General features: G+C 45.1%; 1 protein-coding gene across 3 annotated transcripts; it reads left to right on the plus strand.

Annotated features, from left to right (window-relative positions):
• Positions 1 to 1,139: 1,139 nt before the first annotated feature.
• On the plus strand, positions 1,140 to 16,145 carry POLR2L (RNA polymerase II, I and III subunit L). Of its 3 annotated transcripts, none has more exons than XM_066640300.1 (3): positions 1,140 to 1,159; positions 6,668 to 6,769; positions 15,717 to 16,145. In XM_066640300.1, the coding sequence occupies exons 2-3, from the start codon at positions 6,675 to 6,677 to the stop codon at positions 15,823 to 15,825; spliced, it is 204 nt and encodes a 67-aa protein (XP_066496397.1). In that variant the 5' UTR covers positions 1,140 to 1,159; positions 6,668 to 6,674; the 3' UTR covers positions 15,826 to 16,145. The 3 variants fall into 3 exon arrangements, with proteins under 3 accessions (XP_066496397.1, XP_066496394.1, XP_066496395.1); XM_066640297.1 differs by lacking the exon at positions 1,140 to 1,159 and adding an exon at positions 1,226 to 1,304; XM_066640298.1 differs by lacking the exon at positions 1,140 to 1,159 and adding an exon at positions 1,415 to 1,499.
• Positions 16,146 to 22,144: the final 5,999 nt, after the last annotated feature.

Genomic DNA, 22,144 nt, shown 5'->3' on the forward strand with positions numbered 1-22,144 from the left:
CTTGGGCTGCAACCCTGTCCACACTTACCTGGGAGCAAGTCCCCTCGACTGCAACGGGACTTACTGCTCTGAGTAGGCATGCAAAGGGTTGGGCTGTTGGAGCACCGAGGAACAGCTGTTTGTAGGTCTCGTCTCATTTTTTAAAGGCTGCAATCCTAGCCACACTTCCCAGGGAGCAAGCCCTATTGACTACAATGGGACTTACTTCTGAGTAGGCATGCATAGGATTGGACTGCTGGAATAGCTGTTTTCAGGTCTCTTTCCTCCTTTTTTGTTAAAGGCTACCATCCTATCCACACTTACCTGGGAGCAAGCTCTTTCGACTATAATGGGACTTACTTCTGAGTAGGCATGCATAGGATTGGACTGCTGGAATAGCTGTTTACAGGTCTCTTTCCTCCTTTTTTTTTTTTTTAAGGCTGCCATCCTATCCGCACTTCCCGGGGAGCAAGCCCTATTGACTACAATGGGACTTACTTCTGAGTAGGCGTGCATAGGATTGGGCTCCGAGATTGCAATCCTATCCACACTTACCTGGGAGTAAGCCCCATAGACTTTAATAGGACTTACTTCTGAGTATAGACATGCATAGGATTGGGCTATATAGTTGCAATCCTGGTCACACTTGCCTGGGAGTAAGCCCCATTGACTATAATGGAACTTGCTCCTGAGTAGACATGCACAGGATTGGGCCCTTTCTTCTTCCACCAGCAGGGAGGCAAAAGCCCTCACCCAGGCTCAAACTGGACCCACCGCCACCAGTTGCATTCTCCAAGCACCTGCGGAGAGAGCCTCTTCTCTTTCCCCTTCCCCAACTCTCCCATCCGAACTCCTGCAACAAGTGTATGCAGCGAGCAGGGAAACCCATGCAGAGACGTACCTCGCTCGCGCACAGTCCTCCCCGCTCCCAGCCAGCTGCTCCGGCTGCCCAGACTCTGCACCACCCGAACGCCTCGCCTGCCACTCAACACACGAGAATCGCGAAGCCGTCCACGAACGCTGCTATCTTGACCCAGCCGCCACGCCGTACTTCTGTGGAATGTACCATTCCACGACTTGGGGGGAGAAATGGCTTTTTAAAAAAAAATTTCAGTTTCCACGGAGCCCTTGCTGTGAGGGGGGCTCCTGTTGCCCTCTTTAGCGCTGCGCAGAGTTCGAAGTAGGTTGCGGAGGCCAGGGAAGCACTTTTTGTACCATTTTGTGCAATGGTAGCGCCCGGTCGGGAGGGGGCGTGGCGGTTGGGAAAGTTGGCGCGGTCTCCAACGCCGCTCTCTCAGAGCTCAAACGTGGGGCGCGTGGACAGGGTGAGTGGCCGTTAGCGTGGTGGGGGAGGGGCGGCTGGAGTGCGCGTCGCCGCTTCCATCCTTCCGCGTGAGGGCACGGCGCTGGGACGGGTTCTTCCCCCCCCCCCCCGACAGCGCTGGCAGGACGCCGCAGTAAGAACAACTGCCGCGTGGGCTCGGACGCTGCTGTCACGGTGGCGGCTCTTCCTCTCCCAGGTCTGGAGGCGGACGTGTGAAGCCGTTTCCATAGGCACGCGCAGGGAGGGGCCTCCTCTCTCTCGCCCCCTCGAGGGACTCAGGAGGGGGCCCTAGACCAGGGCTGGATGCACCCCTCGCTCCCCCTCAAGCCCTTGCGCCAGCGGGAAGGGCGCCCACCAGGCTGGAGAGCGGCTCTAGCGCAGCCCAGGTCTCCCTGCCTGGAAGAGGCGGCTCCAGGGGGCAGTTGCAACGGGAGCCCAGGTCTACCCAGCAGGTAGATCTGGGCTCCAAGTCCAGGCGGGAGCCCAGGTCTACCCACCCAGCAAGCCTCGGCCACAGAGGCCAGACTTCAACCGGGAGCCCAGGTACTCGCCTGCTTGACCTGGGCCCTGGAGTTAAGGTAGTGCTCATGGCCCCCCCCCAACAGTGGCTCCACCCCTGTCCTAGATGGGACCAGATTGCCTGGCCCTGAGGTTTTCAGGTATTTCGGACCCCCTCCGGCACTTCCGTCTGCCACCCCACTGCAGCTGACAGCCTGACCCTGGTAGGGCAGAACATAGCCCTATTATTATTGTTTTTCACAGTATTTATATACCACTTTTCAAGGAAAAGTTCACAAAGAGGTTTACAGAGAAAATCAAACAAGCAACTAATGGCTCCCTGTCCCAAAAGGGCTCACAGTTTAAAAAGATGCAACACCAGCAGACAGCCACTAGAAAAGACACTGCTGGGGTAAGGAGGGCCAGCTACTCTCCCCCTACAAAATCAAAGAGGAGCACCCACTTGAAAAAGTGGCTTTTACCCAGTTAGCAGGGGTAAAATATAGGGGTTCACCCTATAAACATTTTGAGGATCTCCTAATGAAATCTCTTCACAGTTTGTAATACCCTGATTGTGTGAGTAGAACTCTTCAGGAAAGCACATTTTGGGGGTATAATCATTCAGTTTATTTTTTTTACAGAAACCTTTATTGACATAGTAATACAAAGACTACATAAAATCCACACACTCTACAGGTACCCCAAATCCAGCGTCACTGTTGTTCATTAGCCCAGCTCTTGACAAGAAGAGTCAAGTCTCATAGAAAGGCTGCTGTTCTCTCCATGACATTGACTGACTCTTTGGAAAGAACAGATCGGACCTTTTCCTGATCTGACCATCCTCCCATATGCGCCCAGATAAAACTTTGGAGCTTAATCACATCATAAAGTAAACAGTCTAAAAGCATATGCAGTATTGTTTCTGTGCCCTGCCTACATTGGTAATGTCTTTCAAAGTCTACCAGACATTAGGACAGATGGCTTTGCATGGCATTACACCTTGCTAAAGAGTGTGCCTTGCACTCTTGTGGCCCTTTAAGGGTGGAGAGCAATACTGTAATATTTTGAAGTACATGTATTGCTACAGTGCAGAGTACAAAGTGCCTTAACCATTGGAGCCCTAGGGCACAGGTAACAGTGCATCAGCAAAAAAAAAATGATGGACCCCTAGTCCCTGTGGGGCCCCTAGGCTTCAGCCTAGTTTGTCTTATGAATAATACAGCCCTGCCCCTTGGGGAGCCCAGTCCACTGCTGATTTTGCCCGGAATAAGGACCCTTCGACATCAAACCCAATGAAGAACCTTGAACACCTTTATAAAGATTTGCCAGATTTATGGTGGCTGAAAAGTTCTTGAACCAGAGCCCACTTGATCAGACTGAATCTGAAGAGGTGAGTTCATGGGGAAGTTCATGAAAGCTTCTGCCTCAGTAAATCTGCCAAGTCTGTTTGGAGCAAGTGCCAAGAAGAATCCAGTGGCACTTTAAACAGGAGCCTGCACCTTTGGTTATGTATTGAGTCCTTCTCAATAAGCACTCATGGGCTTGCCACTTGAGGACATGGTCCTCTGCATGTCGACTCAGAAGTTAGTTCCACTGTGTTCATTGGGGCTTACTCCCCAGGAAATTGTGTATAGATTATAGCCTGAGTTGCTGTGGTTCACCTTCCCAATAATGCCATCAGGTTGAGGGGCTGGGCTGGGAGACAAGCTCAAGTGAACTTCACTGTTGGGGGGTGTATGTGATCTGAGTTTGCTTCTCCCAACAATCCCAGTTGTCTTGCCCCACCTTTACAAGGTGCAGGTCCTGTATTTTCAAGGTTCACTGCAAGGAGAATTTTGTTAGGGGTGCCCCCTCTCACCATAGTACTCCTGAGATGGGATAAGTCACCTGATGGAATTTTTCATGCAACTTAATGGTACAGGAGCCTGCTCAGGGTATTTGATATATCAAGCCTAACAGTGGTCCAAGGTGAATGCTGGCTGGCTTAAACTAAGGGCCCTAAAACATACCAGAACTGTGAGGAGGAGGAAAGGATGGCAGCAGGGCAAAGATCCACCATTGGTGCATGAACTGTGCCTCCTCTCCCTGTGGCCATAGAAACATGACAACCTTGTGAGAAGGAGAACTATATTTTTGTCATTTTTTATTTAAAGTGACACCATTTTTCTTTAAGATTGTCAACTGCTAGGGGAGATTCTACTACTACTATGTGTGTGTGTGTGGGAGAATATTGTGAACTGCCTTGGCGCCTCCTCATGGAGAAGGGAAAGCAGGATATAAATACTTTAAATAATATGTTATATAGACAAAATGGTTTGCTGTTATCCATACCATGTTCATTTTATCACATAGAGATGTTGGAATCTTAAGTAATCTCTATGCACTCCTTATTTCTGATAACTCAAGAGTTAATGGAGGGGGGGAAAGACCAATACCACCTGGTGGGTTTTCAGATTATGTACAGTTATGGTCAGAATAAACCAAACCACTGCAATTCCATTAAAATCTTCATTTGTTGTTCAGGACAAGATACTAAAATACTCTCTTCAAAATACTGTCAAATCACAGCTCTGTTTTCATAAACTGTGGGCCTCTAAACAATGTTGACTAAGAAAAATTTTTAAAAAGTAAAAGTTCTTAAAACCCATGTAAATACTTCAGCACAACCTAAAAAGTGTTGGTATAAAACTTCATCCCAAGCAAGAGTGCATAGCATTGCAGCCTTTGTAAGTACAGCCAGTCCTCCATACATGTGGATTTCAATACTCATGAGTTCTGAATCTGCAGGATGCGCCACCTATAGTTCTCGGAACCCAACTAGAGCTGTGTTCTAGTTGGATCTGGAGGCCCTTCTGAGGGCTGAGGAGGCAGCACGCAGCTTCCCCAACTCTCAGAAGGCCTTGTAAGGCCTGGAAAAGGCCAAAAAGCATGACTTGTGGTTTTCATCCAAAAACCAGATGGTTTTTCAGCCCTCAGAAGGCCTTCTGAAGGTCAGGAAGGCCGCACACAGCTCCAGTCAGGTTCAGGAGGGATTTCATTATCCACAGGTTTCCTTATCCACAGGGGTTCCTGGAATGGAACCCCCCACAGTTAATGAGAGCCACTGTACAGGCTCCCCTGATTCCTCAGGGGTTCCAGCTCCCCTGCCCCAGAGATACAGAAACTGTGGATAAGAGGGAACCCTATAGTACAATATTTACTTCTCTGCGTCCCCCACATTCTGTACCTTTGGTTTTCTTCTTTACTGTGATGCCATGCAAGCATGTTTCTTCCTTTTGCAGAATGCTAGAAGGGAATGTGACAAACAGGCAGACACCCTGAACACTATAGTTAGGAGACTAAGGGCCCAATCCTAACCAATTTTCCAATACTGATGCAGCCACAGTGAAGCCCCACAGTAAAGGAACAAATGTTCCCATACCTTAAAGAGGCCTCTGTGACTACCCCTCCCACTGCAGGATGCAGTATATGTGCTGTTGGCAGGACTGCATCAGTGCTGGAAAGCTGGAAAGTTTCAGCACTGCATCAGTGCTGAAAGCTATCCAACTTTCCAGCTCCGGTGCAACCAAAATGCAGCCGTGGGGTACGAGAACAAATGTTCCCATACCTTGAGGAGGCCTCTGTGATTGCCTCCCCACTACAGGATGCAGGGCAAGCCCCATTGGTACAGTTACACCAGTCCTGGAAAATTGGATAGGATTGGGCCTAAGCTCACAGTAACAAGAAGTTTCCTGTGTTCTGTTAACATTTTTGCCATGTCCCTCTAGTGTTCAGGCTGCCTGCCTGCTTGTCGCATTCCCTTCTAGCATTCTGTAACAGGAAGAAACATGCTTGCTTGGTGCTGCAGTAAGGAAGAAAACCAAAGGTAATGTGCGTGTGCAGACGACTGAATCTGCAGACATGGGGGTGGGAAATACCTGTACATAAGTATATTCACTTAAGAGTAAGCCTGTTGCACTTAATTGCTTCTTAAACAATTTATATCCAACTGATATCCCATGGGCTCAGAAGAGGGCTTACAGTGTTTGTTTTTTAAACATTGGTCCCCAAAGAATCTGTCTATAATAATAATGGTTGGAGGAATAAAAGAGCCCAAATGAATTCAGAATGACTGTAAACGTACAATCTGTTTAAAAGGGGGGGGGGCTTACTCCTAAATGTGGGGATATAAAATCCTGTAATGTTCATCCTTCAGCTGCAGTACCAAAAAAATGCCAATAGTAACTGTTGAAAAGGATGCGGCAATGTGAGTTGGCATATGCCTCTCTATGTTTGGAAAACTTGGAGCAGCTTATATGGAACTCCCTGTGATCTTTCATTTAGGCACTGAGCAAGTCTACACCTACTTAGATATTCCCAGATTGTTTACCAGTGGCACTTCCAAGTATTTGTATTTAAGGTTACTTTTAGGGGGAGGCGGCATATCCACAGATCTGATATTTGCAAATTCACTTAACTGTGGATTGGGTCCCCCCACCCCACGGCATGTCCCCTCCAGAAGCTAGGGGAGCAGAGCTCCCCTTGGCTTTGGAGGCTCCTCTGAGCCCAGCAGTAAAAAAAGCTACTTCTGGTTTCTCCATGAAACTGGAAGTGACATTTTTAATGCCTTTTAAGGCATTAGGAGGCCCAGGGAAGCCTGTATACTTCAACTCAAAGAAACCATCAGCTTCAAAATAAGAGTTCAAGAGTACAATCCACCCAAAGTTAATTACTTTTACATCCCATTGGAAAAACAAAGTGTGATCTCTTTCTTGAAATTAATGGAGCTGAAATGTTTAGCTTTGGTTGGACTGTACCTTAAGTAAGTGCTGATTAACCATAGTTAACCATAGTTAATCATGTGTTTTTGTGTTTAACTTTTCCTAGGTCCAAAATGATTATACCTGTGAGATGCTTCACTTGTGGCAAAATTGTTGGAAACAAATGGGAGGCATATCTTGGCCTTTTACAAGCAGAATACACAGAAGGGTATGTACTGTCTTACGCTCTTCACGACTGTTTTCAGATAGATATCCATAAGCATTTTTCAGCAGGATAGACTTCCTTTACAAAAAGGTTACACAAGAAGCACTGTATTCTCCGACTATTTTATCATGAGTAATACCACCTAGGGTACTTTTTAATCCTTGCCTTTCAGCACTAAAAGAGCCTACTGGGCACCTTACAAATATATTAAATAATAGTAAAATCAACATAGAGTTATGTCAATAATTAAAAGATAATGCCCAAAAACATATCAAAAAACTCTACAGTGGAATTGAAGCAGTACTCAGCGAAAACCTTCAGGTGTCTTCTGAAATAATGTTTTACAGGACACCATTATCCATATTACTCTAAAGTGCCACTGAGTTCAGTGGGACTTACTCCCAAATAAGCAAGCATAGGATTTCAGCCTTTTCCTGCCATCTAAAAATGAGAGGGGTTCTCTTTGGGCAGAGAATTTTTCAGTGAGGGAATTGCCAATGAGAAGGCTTGTATCCTTGTTATCATTGGTTCTAATCTGTTTAGATAGTAACACCTGAAACAGGTCCTTAGTCAGTGGCAGATGGGGAATGCCTTACTTGGTATGCATGAAGAACATGTGTTACCAATGTTAGTTAAGAAAGTTTTCCCAACACTTACAATTGCTTATCCCTAGTAGGGCTCCCTCTGGTTTCTCACATACCTGGCAGGGCTCCCTTTGTGGTGCCACTCCACCCTCTTTCATTCTTCAAGAGCCTTATAAAAATGGAAGTACCCCATAGCAGAGTTTCTGAACCAATGGTACTGGTGGTACTTGAGGTGGTGTCCAGAGGTACTTGGGGACCCCCAGGCCACTGCTGCCTGACAGTGAGACCAGCAATGCAATGTGACAAGCAGCGACAGGAGGCTCAATGGGCAAAGCTCCAGCATGCACTTTCGCATGCTCAAAAAAGCCCTCCCAACCACCCTGAGCCTCTTTACCAGTGTTTGTCACGTTGTGTCTGGCCTCCCAATCCAAAAGTAACTGGTGATGACATCATTCTTGACATCATCACCAGTTGCTTCTGGTGGTACTTCCAATAGGTGGACCCTAGGAAGTGGTACAATGGGGGACAGATGCTGCCCTATAGGGTTTGGAAGTATGTTTTTATAAAAAACACCCTTCACTTATCATAGAGATGGGTTAATATAAAATATTAAATTATGTAGTTAAGAGGTGTATTGAAATCTGAAAATGGTACAAAGTTAGACAAACATGCTTAAATGCTTGTATAACTTGGGTTTATCCTGTATTCCAGTGGTATTCAAACTGGGGCGTTGCAACGCCCCAGCCTGTGGGTCCTGGCCTCTGCCCCCTTAAGGAGTGGGGGCAGCCAGGAGACAGGGGGAAGGCAGCAGCGCAATCCGCAGGCTCAGGGGGGCTGCAGGGGCTTGAGTGCACTTGCCCAAGCCTCCTGCAGCTTCCCGGGGTGTGCGGGGAGCCCTGTGCAACCTTCAGCAGGGCTCCCCAGGTCAGGAAAAGTGAAAGTGAAAGCGGAGCGATTGTGCCCTACTCCGCAAAACCGGAAGCAGGATCGCTCCACTTTCCCTTCTGACGGGGCTGCAGGGACTGGGGTGCACCCTCCAGTCCCTGCAGCAGCTGTGCCTGTGTGTGGGGAGCCCTGCACGAGCGCCTGCAGGGCTCCCCAGGGCAGGGAAAGGGAGAGTGGGGCAATCGCGGCAGAGCAGATCGCTCCAGTCTCCCTTTCCCTGACCTGGGGCGCTGCCTTGCCCCTGCTGCCTCATCTCCCGCCCCCACAAAGACTTACTGTGGGTTTCAAACTCCCGGAGATTGCTATAGTTCTTTTTTTGCCATCCATTGAGTTCCTAGAAACAGAACCCTTCAAGTAATGAGTCTCAACCTGTATACTGACAAATTAAGAAATTAGCATTTGAGTTTCTCCCATACAGGTAGAGCTGCAAGAAAGAACTATCTTTAAGCATGTATATTCAAACAGATGGTCTTATTCAGTGCCATGATTCAATATGGCCATATTATAAGGCAACAAAAAAAAATCAATAAGCAGATAATGTCACCAATCTCTTCTATTTCAGTTGTATTTCTGCAAATACAACTCTTCCTCATTTCTGTTATTAAGTTTCAATTTTAAGGGAACTTATTGGGAACTGACAGATCCTATCTTGCCTTCTAAGTCTTCAGAACATTTCAGCTTTTAGAAAACCTAAGATGACAAATTGAAGGCTCATTTTATGTACCTGGGCTTTTTGCTGTCACAATTTCAGTATTTTTTTCTGCAGTTACAAGAGCTAGAGACCTTTAAAGGAAAAGCAAAATTTTAGGGTATCTTATATTATACCAATTTTTAAAGATATTAATGATCTAGTATAGGGCATACTTGTTTACATGATACCAAACCTTGATTTAAATTTGGTAACATGACAGGAGTTTCTTTGTTGTAAGTCACAATTTCTACCAGGTCATATTGATACTGAAGCTGTGTAATGTCATCTGAACGATGATTTCTGTCATTCAGTACCTTTTTTTTCCAATGAGTAGTTTAAGTGCTTGAACAATGTACAAGAATTGTACATTATGTAGTAGCCCATATTTAGTAGCCCATAACTGAATATCTGTCAAAAGTGTATTCCTGTACCTGTGTTCAAACATCACATGGGCTTGGCCTCCATCCTTCCCTTGCAAGCTCTGCATTGTCAGCCACAGTTTGTCATGAGGTCCATTTCAACAGACTGGCTTCAATTATGCTTGCAAGCCAGGATCAACTCATGGTATGCAGTCTTGGTCTGGAGAGAGATCTCAAACCAGTTTTCTAGTTTGGACTTAAAAACAAAATGGTTTAACAATGAGGAAGTGTTTTATTAAGCCAGAGAAGGGTGGATGGGTAGAAGTATGTAGGCACAGCTCCTTCGCCATTCTCCTATATCAGTCACCCTTCTCCTAAATGACAACTCCACCTGAGTATATTGATGCTGACTTAGGGCCCAATCCTAACATGACCAGTGTCAGTGGTACAAGCGTACCACCAGTGCTAGGTGTTGCAGACATACCATAAAGCATGTTTGCAGCACCCAGCGAGAAGGCGGGGTACAGGGCCTTAGCACCGAGAGGATGCCCACAATGAGTTGCTGCTGGTAAGTAGCACCGCCAGGCAGCAGAGAGGCTTTTCGTGGTGTGGGGGAGGTATATCGAGGCAGGGGGGTGGGACAAGGAGAGGGACCAGCCCAAGAGAGGGGTGGGACCAGTGGAGACCTCCTCCACAGGATCCTATGCCCTGCATTGGGCTGCAAAGTCCGACACAGGGCTTCTTAAGTCTGCACTGGCAAAATAGCTGGCACAGACTTAAGTAGCCCCATTGCAACGAAAGTCCCCTTCCCCCAAGGAGACCTCCAGTGGCCTCCTTGGCTGCAATGGATACAGCAATAGCCATTTTGGCACTACTGCACCCAGAGCTTAGGGTTTGGATGCCCAAAATTAGTCTGTCACCATCATTTTGTCAAAGCTATGTTATGGGTACCAAAGATAAGCTTTTCCTGGGACATGTAGGGAAAGCACTAGCCTGTCTGGGGTTCTCAAAGGGAGCAAAAACCTTGGCCAAAATGCCCTGGGTCCCTGCTGAGTTAGGGTCATTGGTCCAGGCCAACCCACCTGACTTACCAGAGGGAAAACTGGGGATCTGTTTAAACTAGAACTTGGGGTGCCACCTTCCTGAAAAAAGGGATAAAAGGATCTGCCCAGTCAGGATTGGGGTGGGAGGTTTCTGCCAGGTCAGGAAGAAAGCTGGTGCTATCCTGTCAGAACAGTAAACTTTTAGCTTGTTTTGAATAAGCAGCCTGACTAATTCTTTAACCTTGGAGGGAGCAATTGCCCCTCAACTCATTAAGACTTCTCAACCCAGCACTACTAACAGTAGCTTGTTGAAAGAGGAGCTGAAAACAGGACATCTATCTCAGATGCTTCCACCTCCAGATGAGGGCTGCTAGCTAATGGCAGACCCCAAGCTGGGGGAAAGGTATAGAGCAGGGCTTTCCAAACTGGGGTGTCATGACACCCCAGCCTGAGGGCCCTGGCCTCTGCCCCCTTAAGGGGTGGGGGCAGGGGGGAGGCAGCAACGCAATCCCCAGTATCGCATTGCTCAGAGGGCTGCAGGGACTTGGCTGTACTTACCAGAGCCTCCTACAGCCCCCCCCCCCGGGGCGTGCGGGGAGCCCTGCACAAGTGTTTGCAGGGCTTCCCGAAGCTTAAGAAGTGAAAATAGAGCGATCACACTCCACTTCTGGTTTTGTGGAGGCGGGGCACAGATGGCTGTGCAGGGCTCCCCACATCCCTGGGAGGCTGCAGGAGGCTCTGGTAAGTACAGCCAAGCCTCTGCAGGCCCCTGAGCGACATGATCCTGGGGATCGCATCACTGCCTTCTCCCCGTTCCTGCAAGGACTCCCTGAGAGTTTGAAAACCGCTGGTATAGAGTGTTGCCAAAAATTAACTCACCTGGTGGATTGTTACATGCCTGTGTGTTTTTAAAGTGATCTAAAGGAGGAGGAAGTTATAGTTTTTGGAGGTACGCCTGCTGCAATGTATCCTTCACATCACCACATCTCCAAATCATGGTGTTTGGAGGATTGAAGACTGTGATGTCTGCCTGCAGCCTATATAACATTTACTTATATTAAATCACAAGTAATCATCACCTAACTTGGTAAGATTTTTACATATTAATGTTGGTCTACTTTGTGTACGTTTCGTATATAGGTATTGTATAATGCACCTTTTGACAGCCATGTAAGTCTCTTTTTTCTAACAATAGTAATTTAGCAGTCTGATTGTATCAAACAAAAATGATATAGCAGAAAAGGTGCATGAAAACTTGCGTCCCTGACAAACTAGAGATTAGAGAAGGTCTATATGTTCTGCTTTGTTGCTGTCCACCATTTTCCTTAACTTAATAATAATAATAATAATAATAATACAGGTATTTATATACTGCCTTTCTAGGTCCTCAGATTTCTCCTCAGACTTTATTCAAGGCGGTTTACATAGGCAGGCTAATTTAAATCCCCGTAGGGATTTTTACAATTGAAAGAAGGCTCTATCTTTCAAGAGCTACAACAATTCATATGTTTTGTTCTGATCTGGCCTCCATCCTGGCCTCCATCCTCCCACGCTCAGAGCAGATGGAATAACTCCGCTCAGCTTGTCAGCTGCTTCAAGGTCACACGGTGCCGGTGGCCTTGAACTGGCAACCTTCGGATGTTATCTTCAGGCAAACGGAGGCTCAACCCTCTAGACCAGACCTCCTGCCCAAGTTACTCCTACCAAGTAACTTGGTAGAGTTACTTTTGGTTGCAGCTCATCATAGCTGTTTTGCTTAGCATTGGGTTTTTCATTGCAAACACAGAATTGGGATTTATAGATCTAGAATTTTAGATTGTTTTAGTACAACATTTGCATGATAAATGCACCTGAATCAGTGCATGCCTTGGGCATAAATCTGATTTTCTTACAATTTATTGTATTGCTTTAAGTAAAGCAAGTGGGCAGACAATGCATATTTGAGATCTTCTCCCAGCTGCAAAGCTGTCTATTTTAGCTAACTGCCTTCTGACAATTTTCAGGGCACAACCATATGTCAGATACAGTTAAAATCATTGCTTGTAGCCAAAAAAAATGGGTCAGGTAAACTGAATAATCTGCTTGTCAAAGGCTACAGAGATACTGCAGAATTTGGAAATACTGCTTATCATTCATGTTGGATTTCTTCAGACTGTCACCTAGAATACTGTAAGAGGAGAAGACATTCAAGAGCTTAGTCAGTTGTGCTAAACTGTCTAGCTGAAACAGATATCCCTGGTGTGGTTGTTAAAAACTGGATCTAATAAAGATCAGTGTGTGGGGTTTATTTTTAAATGTTCTGCTAGTGCTAAATCCTTTTACAATCATTGCAAAGGTTAAAAGTATTGATTAAAACACTTTAAAACTAATAAACTTTGGAGCCTCTATCTAAAACTACTGTTATGACCTGCAAGGCCATATGCTGTATTGAGAATATGATTCTGTGTGGGAATTTAGTGTCTATGTTGAAGGTGTCTAAGGTCAAGAGGCACCATCCCATATTCATCAGTTTCCAATTTCTATTTTTTAGCTTCTGTGAGTGGTTGATCTGTGAGTGGTTCATATCTCAAATTGTGTGTTAATTATTCTAGAACTGTCATGAAAGTAGAAATTTGCTCTCCTTGTGTTGATTACCCTGGCACAAGGTCAAAAGCAAAATTCTCTTCACATATATGCCAAATGTATTAATTAATAACACTTTGAAAATCTCAACTTCTCCTGCTGCCCAGGTATTTGGGGGAACTGAGCTAGGAAAGCAGGGGCAGGGAAGATAAGTAGCATGAGCACCTTTGTACTCCTGCTATTAGAGATACAAGCCTCTCTTTTTAGTTTTGGTTTCTTCTTTTTTCAGATTTCTTGGGCTCTGAATGGCAAGCTATTTTGGGCAGGGGACTACTTTAATCTATACTTTATTTTTATAAAAAAAAAATTTTCCCAAGGCACAGTTTGGTGTAGCAGGAGCATTGCTTGTCACCCAGGGAAACCCTGGAGCATCAAGAAACTTGATTGGGAGATGATTTGTGTGATCCTGGAAAAATGGGTTCCATTGCAGAAAAACGATGATCCCGGGGGTCATCAAAAATTTTGGTGGAAAAAACCTTTTTTCCCTACGCACTGTTTGGTGTAGCAGGAGCGTTGCTTGTCACCCAGGGAAACCCTGGAGCATCAAGAAACGTGACTGGGAGATGATTTGGGTGATCTTGGAAAAATGGGTTTCAGTCCAGAAAAATGATGACCCTGGAGTCATCAAAAATTTTGGTGGAAAAAAAATTTTTTCTCTAGGCACAGTTTGGTGTAGCAGGAGCATTGCTGCCCAAAAACATACCCAAAAACCCTACAATGGGATTGAAGCAGTACTCAGCATTTAAAAGTTTCCCTAAATTAAAAAAGGCCTGAGGCCTTGCCAAAAGGAGTTCAAAGAGGGAGCTGTTCTTAATTCCAGAGGGAGGGAATTTCACTGATGGGGCACCATCACCGAGAAGGCCCTATTTCTTGCTGCCATCCCCCTCACCTCTACTGGTGGCGGCACACTTAGAATGGCCCCGTCTGATGAACTGAGAGGTTGGGTACGATTATCAGGAAGGAGGTGGTCCCTCAAATACCCTGGACCTGAGCTGTAAAGGGCTTTAATTGTGATCACATTTTAATTGTGATCCAATTGAGTGTATTATGTCTTATTGTTTTAATTGTTTTTATGGTTTAAATTATTTTAACATTAATGTTTTAGTATTGGTTTATGCATCATTGTATTGTTGCATCGTTTTGAGAGCCGCCTTGAGGGCCCTAACAGGGATGGAAAGATGGGGTATAAATTCCTTAAATAAATTTCAGGCTCTTCTGTCTAAGACACCCAAGAGCAGACATAACCGAAACTGCAATCCAGTACACACTTACCTGAGAGTAAGCCCCACTGAATACAGTGGGATTTACTTCTGAGTAGTCATGCACAGTATTCACTGTTGGATGTATAAAAGTATGTATTAGGTGTAGAGATGGAAGTTCTTTTCCCGTTCTGCAACACCAAAACCAGGGGACATCCACTAAAACTGACTGCTTGGAGAGCTAGAATGGACAAAAGGAAATATTAATTTACCCTGAACGTAGTTGATCTGTGGAACTCCTTGCCACAAGATATTGTGATGACATCTGGCTTTTGAAAGAGGATTGGACAGATTTATGGATGAAAAGTCGGTCACAGGTTACAAACCATGATGGATATATGCAATCTCCTGGTTTTAGAAGTAGGCTACTCAGAATGCCAGCTACAAGGGAGTGGCAACAGGATGTAGGTATCGTGTGTGGTATTCTCCCAGAGGCATCTGCTGCACTATTGTGAGATATAGGAAACTGGACTAGATGGTCCTTTGGCGTGATCCAGCAGCACACTTCTTTTCTAAACAGTTCTGCTGGCTTCAGCCCAAAGTTCTTTCCAGAGAGTGTGGTTGGGTGGCAGCCCAAAAGTTGCCACACTGAAATAATCATTTACTGTTTGTATCAGTAGGTCAATTCACACATTAATAATATGATTAAGTTGGTTCATGCATTACCTCAATGAGATACCACAGATATAGAATGTACTCTCTGCCTATGCCAGGCTCCAGGAAAAGAATTAAGCTTTTTTGTTTAGCCAACAATTTGCTGACAGTGCTTCCAGTATTTGCGAACCCATTTGTACCTTAGCAATCTGTAACCACTGTACAGTCTTGATGTGCAGCAGCCTTTGGCAACAATTCCTAGGCGCACTTACTTCTGAGTTTGTACTGGTCAGTGACCGTAATAAAAGATTCTTCTTCTACTTCTGAGTAGGCTTGGATAAGATTTTGCTGCGAGTTTCCTTTACCCCCTCCACCAAAACCCTTCCTGTAATCTGAGAGCTTCTCTTCTTTTCAAAGATCTCCAGAGTGATAAGTTACTGTGGGGTTTGGAGGGACGGCAGCAAAAAGGTAAAAAAGATGCTTCATCTGGTTGTTAGAAGCAAGAACTGTGTGTGGCAGGGTCTGGTGGATTCCTAAACACAGCCATGATAAGGTGGTAAGAAAATGCAAAAGTCCTCTCATGTGATCTCTGCTGTATGTGGGACTTCAGCCAGTGGCCAAGCTGACCAGCTCATGGAATCAGCCCACAGGCTTGCAGTAATTTAATTTTTTCAGCAGTAGAACCTCCAGTTCTTATGGGGAGAAAAAGACCCTGTTTATGGTTAGACAGACTCAAGATTTTCTCTGGCTATTTTATGAATCTTTTGCCCCAAGTCTGGTGGTAGTTTTGTATTTTGTTTTGTTTGTGCCTCCTGCTGCTCTTTAAAATCTTCTTGTTTTTGTTCCTTCCTAGGGATGCCTTAGATGCTCTGGGTTTGAAGAGATATTGCTGTCGGCGAATGCTGCTTGCACATGTGGATCTGATTGAGAAGCTCCTAAATTATGCCCCTTTGGAAAAATAGCAAGAATGTTTGATACCACACTCATATGGACCAGAACACTGCTAGAAATCCTGAAGCTAAGCTGCTGAGGTTACAAATGCAGATCATCACAGTCGGGGATTTCAGTCTTCACTCTCTTCGCAGACGACTGCCCCAGTCACTAACCTCTTCAAAAGAAATTGCTGAAAGATGAAATCCACTTACACACAGTTGGGGGCTGTAGTTTTAATTAAAACGGGGATGGAAGTTCATCAGAATCCCATGGATTTTGCAGAATGGAGAATTTTTTTTAACTGTACTTTGAGTTATTGGCAGCAGTGTTAATAAAGTGTTTAAATATAGCTTGCTCGTGCTGTTGTCAGGACGCTCTTCTGTTCCAGCCCCCTGTGTTGCTCCTATTCCATCTCATTCAAGAAACAGGAGAGTACTAAATGCATACTAACCTTTTTCAAATAGCTCACTCCTACCATCTATCAATGTTAAGGGGGGAAAATTGCCTCTCTAGTATTCATCCACACCATTGCACAATATGACGTTATCTTAAAGATGAGATCTGGTTGAGTGACAAGTGCCATGGGGTGTGATATGAAAAACTAATAAAAACGGAAGATGAGTTTTGCTTGCCTAGAAAAGCAGGTCTGTGGCTTAAAAAAATATTTAAGGGAGGGGAGGGGACATTATCAATCAAACACAATCTCTTGTGCTCAGACTGAGAACATTCTCAGAGCGACCAGTGTATATTGCGAACACAATTTTCTTCCTTCCATTTCTCTCACATGTCATATCACAAAACTGGCAGTCCATTTTCCAGAGCTGTAAAGTAAGCTCCAGAAGCTGAGGAGCTCAGGAATTCAAAATAGTTGAGAGATACTCTCTTAAGTTCTAGAAATCACACTTGGGAAGATATGGGGCTTATACAATTACAACTTACAGCACAATTTTGTATCAATGCTGGAATCAATTGTAAGTGCCACTGCTGGGTGAACACAGGAAAGGAGCACCTGTTTCTTGCTAAATAGCAAGAACATAAGAACAGCAGCACTGCATCAGGCCATAGACCCATCTAATCCAGCTTCCTGTATCTCACAGTGGCCCACCAAATGCCCCAGGGAGAACTCAAGACAACAAGAGACCTGCATCTGGTCCCCTCCCATGCATCTGGCATTCTGACAAAGCCCATTTCTAAAATCAGGAGGTTGCACATACACATGGCTTGTAACCCATGATGAACTTTTCCTTCAGAAATTTGTCCAATCCCCTTTTAAGGCCAGATGCCATCATCACATTCTGTGGCCAGGAGTTCCAAAGACTAAGTACACAGTGTGTAAAGAAATATTTTCTTTTATCTGTCATAACTTTCCCAACACTCAATTTTAGTGGATGTCCCCTGGTGTTAGAGGCAGGCAGTAGCAGCTAACCTTACAGTTGCTGCACAAACACTTGTTAACTTGGGCAGATGCAGATCAATTTGCTTTTAGCCAGCAACAGAAGCCCTTTTCAGGCATTTGTTTGCCCATAGAAACAAATGTGCAAGGATTTCTGGAAGTGTACCAGTTGTGCTTATGCTTAGCCCTGCCCCCTGCATGATGGTCTGTTCTCTGCTGTGACAAATGCTGAAGATGGGGGGAGATCCGCCCTGTGATTACTGCTCTGTCACTGCCGTCAAATGCTGATGGCAGGGGGATATGAAGTGAACCATGCCTCTTGTCCACATGCTCTCAGGAAGCTTTCACGTATTTGTCTATGGGGAGATGAATGCTGGAGTAATCACACTGCACATCCACTATAAGCAGCAAGAGTTATTCAGAGGTGTAGTCAGCTTTGCAATAGACTTGCTTTATTGCATCAATGTAGCCTGAGTATTTGGTGGAGGTAATACAAGGTGGGTGGAGGGAGGGGGGACAGAAGGTTATCCTACCCATTTACATTTTATTTTAACATGTATTCTTATCCTGAAGCCATAAGGAACGGGATTAGGTATACATCCTACAAATGCTATCTTACTGAGCCCAAGACCTCTCATAACTACCTGATGCAACTCAAAAGCTCCTTAATTTGATAAATGGCAAGCAATAAGTAATTACCTTGCAGGGTTCTTGTAAAGATGATCTAATGCTATTACATACGAAATGCTTTGCACACTGAAAACGCCACATAAATACTAAGTTGTATTATAGCACTATAGTTACATGAAGAGGCTCTGTTTCTCTACAATAATATCTCAAAAAGGCTAACAACTTGTTCTGGCATTTTGTGTATTATCTTTTTAACTACTCTTTAAAAAAGTATAAAAAAGCAACTATAAACCCCGTGCTTAAGCGAGAAATTCAATTTTAGCTTTGCATACTAGAGGCAAATTTCTATAAACCACAACAGATGAACAAATTCAGAGGACATGGCTTGAAGATAAGTGATGTAGAAGTTTGTTGTAGCTATGGGAAATGTGCGCTAACTTGAGTACTATAATAGAGAAAGGTAGGGTAGAAACATAATAAAATAACTCAAAATATGTCTTGTCTGTCCATTTTCCCACAAAACCATCCAAAGTGGCTTACAGCATAATTTAAAAACAGCCCAGTCAAGACTGTAATTGTTGCACTAGCTAAACTTTCCCAACACTTTTTAGAGGCAGCCCCACACTAAGTACATTGCAGTCATCCAGGCTGGATTTGCCTAACCGCACTTTCCTGAGTGTAAGCCCCATTGAACAAAATAGGACTTACTTCTGGTTTTGTGCCCTAAAGCATATGTAACTCCAGTCAGATCTGCCCTCTCCAGGTGCAGCTGGCACATCAGCCTAAGTTGGTGAAAGCTACTCTTGGAAACCATCTAGCCATCCAAGAGCACCCCAAAACTACAAACCTGATTCTTCAAGAGGAGTGCAACTCCATCCTAAATAGGCTCTTCCCATATTCCCAAATCAGCAGTCCTACTAAGTAAAAGGATTTACCTTTTGCCTGAATTAAATTTCAGTTTATTAACCCACATCAAGTCCATCTATGATGTCATGCACCATAACAAATAAATAAAATACCCAGTAAAATAATTTCCAGTTTTTGGTTATTTCCAGTTATTGGTACCCCAATAGTTTTGGGATAATTTGTTTTTTCTACAAGTGTGGCTTGGCATCTAGCTAAGTGACTTTGGTGTACTGTATTTGTACTGTATATGTACTGTATATGTGCAAAGACTTTGCACATATGTGTATATGACTTTGGTGTACTGTAAATGTGCAAAGACGCACATCATAAAAAAAAAAAAAAACCTGTAGTGAAGACAAGCTTGGATGTGTGTTTGGTTACTGGGACTGCTAACTACACAGCTTCTTCCTTGCAGGGCTCCACTTTTGCCAAGACTCCTTTAATTGGGTTTTATCAATTTGCTTCTTTGAAAAAACCTAATCTGGGAACATTATTAAGCTCCTAACCATTATTATTCTCATCAGTTCTACGAATCTTTACAATTAAGCTTCCTTTTTCATTTATTACTAGCATGCAAGAGATTGCTCTTTTTTCGGCATTCAGCAGTTCCTCATTTAAAAGTGTTCTGTTGTATTTTAAACCACATGCTTTATCCTAATGCAAAGGGCATTAAGTGATTAATTCTGGCATTTGTGTTTCACAGTTGGCTGGAGAGCTTATGTTTTGTGTGCCTGCCACATTATCTAAGAAAATGCCCAGAAAAACAACACTCTGTGTTCAAGCGATATGTTTCTGAGGTGCACAAGCTGCCCATCCAAAGTTGAATCTTTAGGGAACAACATTGTGTCTGCTCTTGGGTGCCAGCTTAGATGAAGCAAGAAGACTTCCAATGGTTGCCAGCTCTGCTTTCTCTAGCATTTAGCAGAAGTGCTGTTTTTAGCCTCACATGGTACAACCACTTCTCTGTTCTCACTAAGATGGCCACCACTGTGTCTCAGCCTGCCAGCTCCACTAGCTGGCCTGTGCCCGTCCTAGGCAAATACACACAGGCATCACAAAGAAGTGCCACTGTGCAAGCTTTAACTATTGTCTTAGTCACCATACCCATGCTACAGTGACACTGAAGGAGAGGAGCTGCAGCTCAATCACAGAGCCAATGCCTGGCAGGCAGACAATCTTATCCCTTGCACTTACAATTATGGCTGGAAATTATCTCTTCCTCAAACCACAGAGAGCCACTGTCAGACAGAACAATTTGAATTAGATGGACTGATGTCTGACTCCATATAAGGCATCAGCTTCATCTGTGTTCAAAATTCTTAGAGTAGGAGGGAATTTAGAAAAACACTTGAAGTAAACAAGTTAGCAATGCTAAGGAATGATTTCCAACCCTAGCTGTCCTCACCAATTCCATGGCCAAATCTAATCAAGAGTTGTGTATTAAATGAGGCCTCAGTGTCCAGAGCAAGTCAAGAGTTCCCTGCGTCACCTTCAGCAGGGTGCAAAAACACAGAAGCATCTGTCCAGCCGGGAATGAGCAAGCAAGGGCCATCAAGTCACAGAAGAAAGATCATTGATGAACTCACTGTATGAAAACCTCTATCCTTCTCTATGAGAGGTTAGGGAGGTTAACCTCTATGAGAGGTTAAGGGTTAAAGAAGGTGGGACTTTCTTGCTGTCACCCATGCTCGTGATTTGCACAGAGACCCACTGGTGCTGCATTAAACACCCCCATTTCCTCCAGTACCTGACCAACATGCCAGCCAGCACTGAGGTCAGGCATCAGACAGGAACATGCAGTCAGGCGAGGCAGAGCCTCACCTGTCATAGAAGGAAAATAGCCTCAGCCTTCCCTGTGATTGCACATACACGCTATCCAGTTTCTGAGGGGTTGTGTGATCACAGGAGAGGCTTAGCTCTCATGTGCAATCACAGGGAATTGCATTGTGCATGTACTCCATTCAGTTTCTGAGTGACTATGTGATTGCAGGGGAGGCTAAACTCTTGTCTGCCGCAGCTCTAGTCACTCCCTGTACAGAGACTCTAGCTGCAGTAGCAAAAGCTCAGCCTCCGCTGGGATTGCACATATGCTGTGCAAAAATAATGCAGAAGCGTGGTGACCCAAAATTTTGGCAGCGATGTGATGATGTCATCACGTCACCACCATACTTCTAGGTCACCAAGCTCTGCATATACATGCTTTATCCTAATGCAAACAGTGCCTCCCCAGCCTTGGACCTTGACGCACGCCACTGTTATCAGATCAATCTTTTTTCCTTCTTTCCCCTCTCTGGGCACAATGGAAAAGTCACTCCTCTAGTGCATGCTAAGCAGCCACCCTGTAGTAAACCACCACTCCAGTACTTGTGGCAGTTGTAGCTCCCCCAGGCAGTTGCTGCCAGCATCATACAGGAAATCATGTGGTAAGGCAGAGGAAAGACTTATCTGCAGAGTCACCCTACAGCCCAATCCTATGCTTCCTGGTGCCTGCTAGAGCAGTGTTGCCAAAGCGGCTACCACAAGCAGCCGCCAGGAAGTAGCTGGTGGACTTCTCAGGGGAAGGGAACTTTTATCCCCTTCCCCCAGGGAAAGCCCCAGCCCCACAATGGGGCTTCTCAAGTCTGCACCAGCTATTTTGCTGGCACAGAGTTGAGAGAGCCTGTGTTGGGCTGGAACCAACACAGAATTCAGGATACAATGGAACAGAGCTCTGCTGCTCCCACCCTGGTTCCTCCCACACCAAAGGCCCTTCCTGGCCCTTCCTTCCTCCCAAAGGCCTGGCAGTTACATTCACCCCCACCAGCAGCGGGTCCTCCTGCTGGTACTGGGCCTGGAGTCTGACTGGTGCAGGCCCAGTACCAGCGCTTCCTACTCTGAGTGTGCCGTAAACATGCTTTACAGCATGTTTACAGCACCCAGCACTTGTGCTGGGCAGGTTTAGGCCTAAGTTTAGGCCTTAAGTTTAGCCTAGCCAACTTCCCTACACTGGTGCAGCCACAACACAGCCCTGAGGAAAGGGACAAATGTTCCCTTACCTGGAGGAGGCCTGTGTGACTGTCTCCCTACCGCAGGATGCAGCACATGCGCCGTTGGCACTGCTGCACCTGCACTGGAAAGTTGGATAGGATTTGGCCTTTAGTCCCAACAAAGTTCAACAAAGCTATATTGTGCCCAAGCCAGGGGGAGGCAGTGAGCACCAGTACAGCAGTATCTGGAGAAAATGTCCTCACATGCAGGGCCTGTGTTATCATTAGGCCATCTAGACAGCTGCCTAGGGTGCAGACCTCAGAAGGGCGCAGTACTGATCTCTGAGGGACACAGTTTTATACAGATTGGTTTTTCAACCCATGTACAAAATGCAACTGACTATTTTTATTTTATTTTAAGATAAATATTACAACAGTACTAAGGAATATAAG

The sequence above is a fragment of the Tiliqua scincoides genome, chromosome 1, assembly GCF_035046505.1.
Source record: "Tiliqua scincoides isolate rTilSci1 chromosome 1, rTilSci1.hap2, whole genome shotgun sequence".
Taxonomy (NCBI): domain Eukaryota; kingdom Metazoa; phylum Chordata; class Lepidosauria; order Squamata; family Scincidae; genus Tiliqua; species Tiliqua scincoides.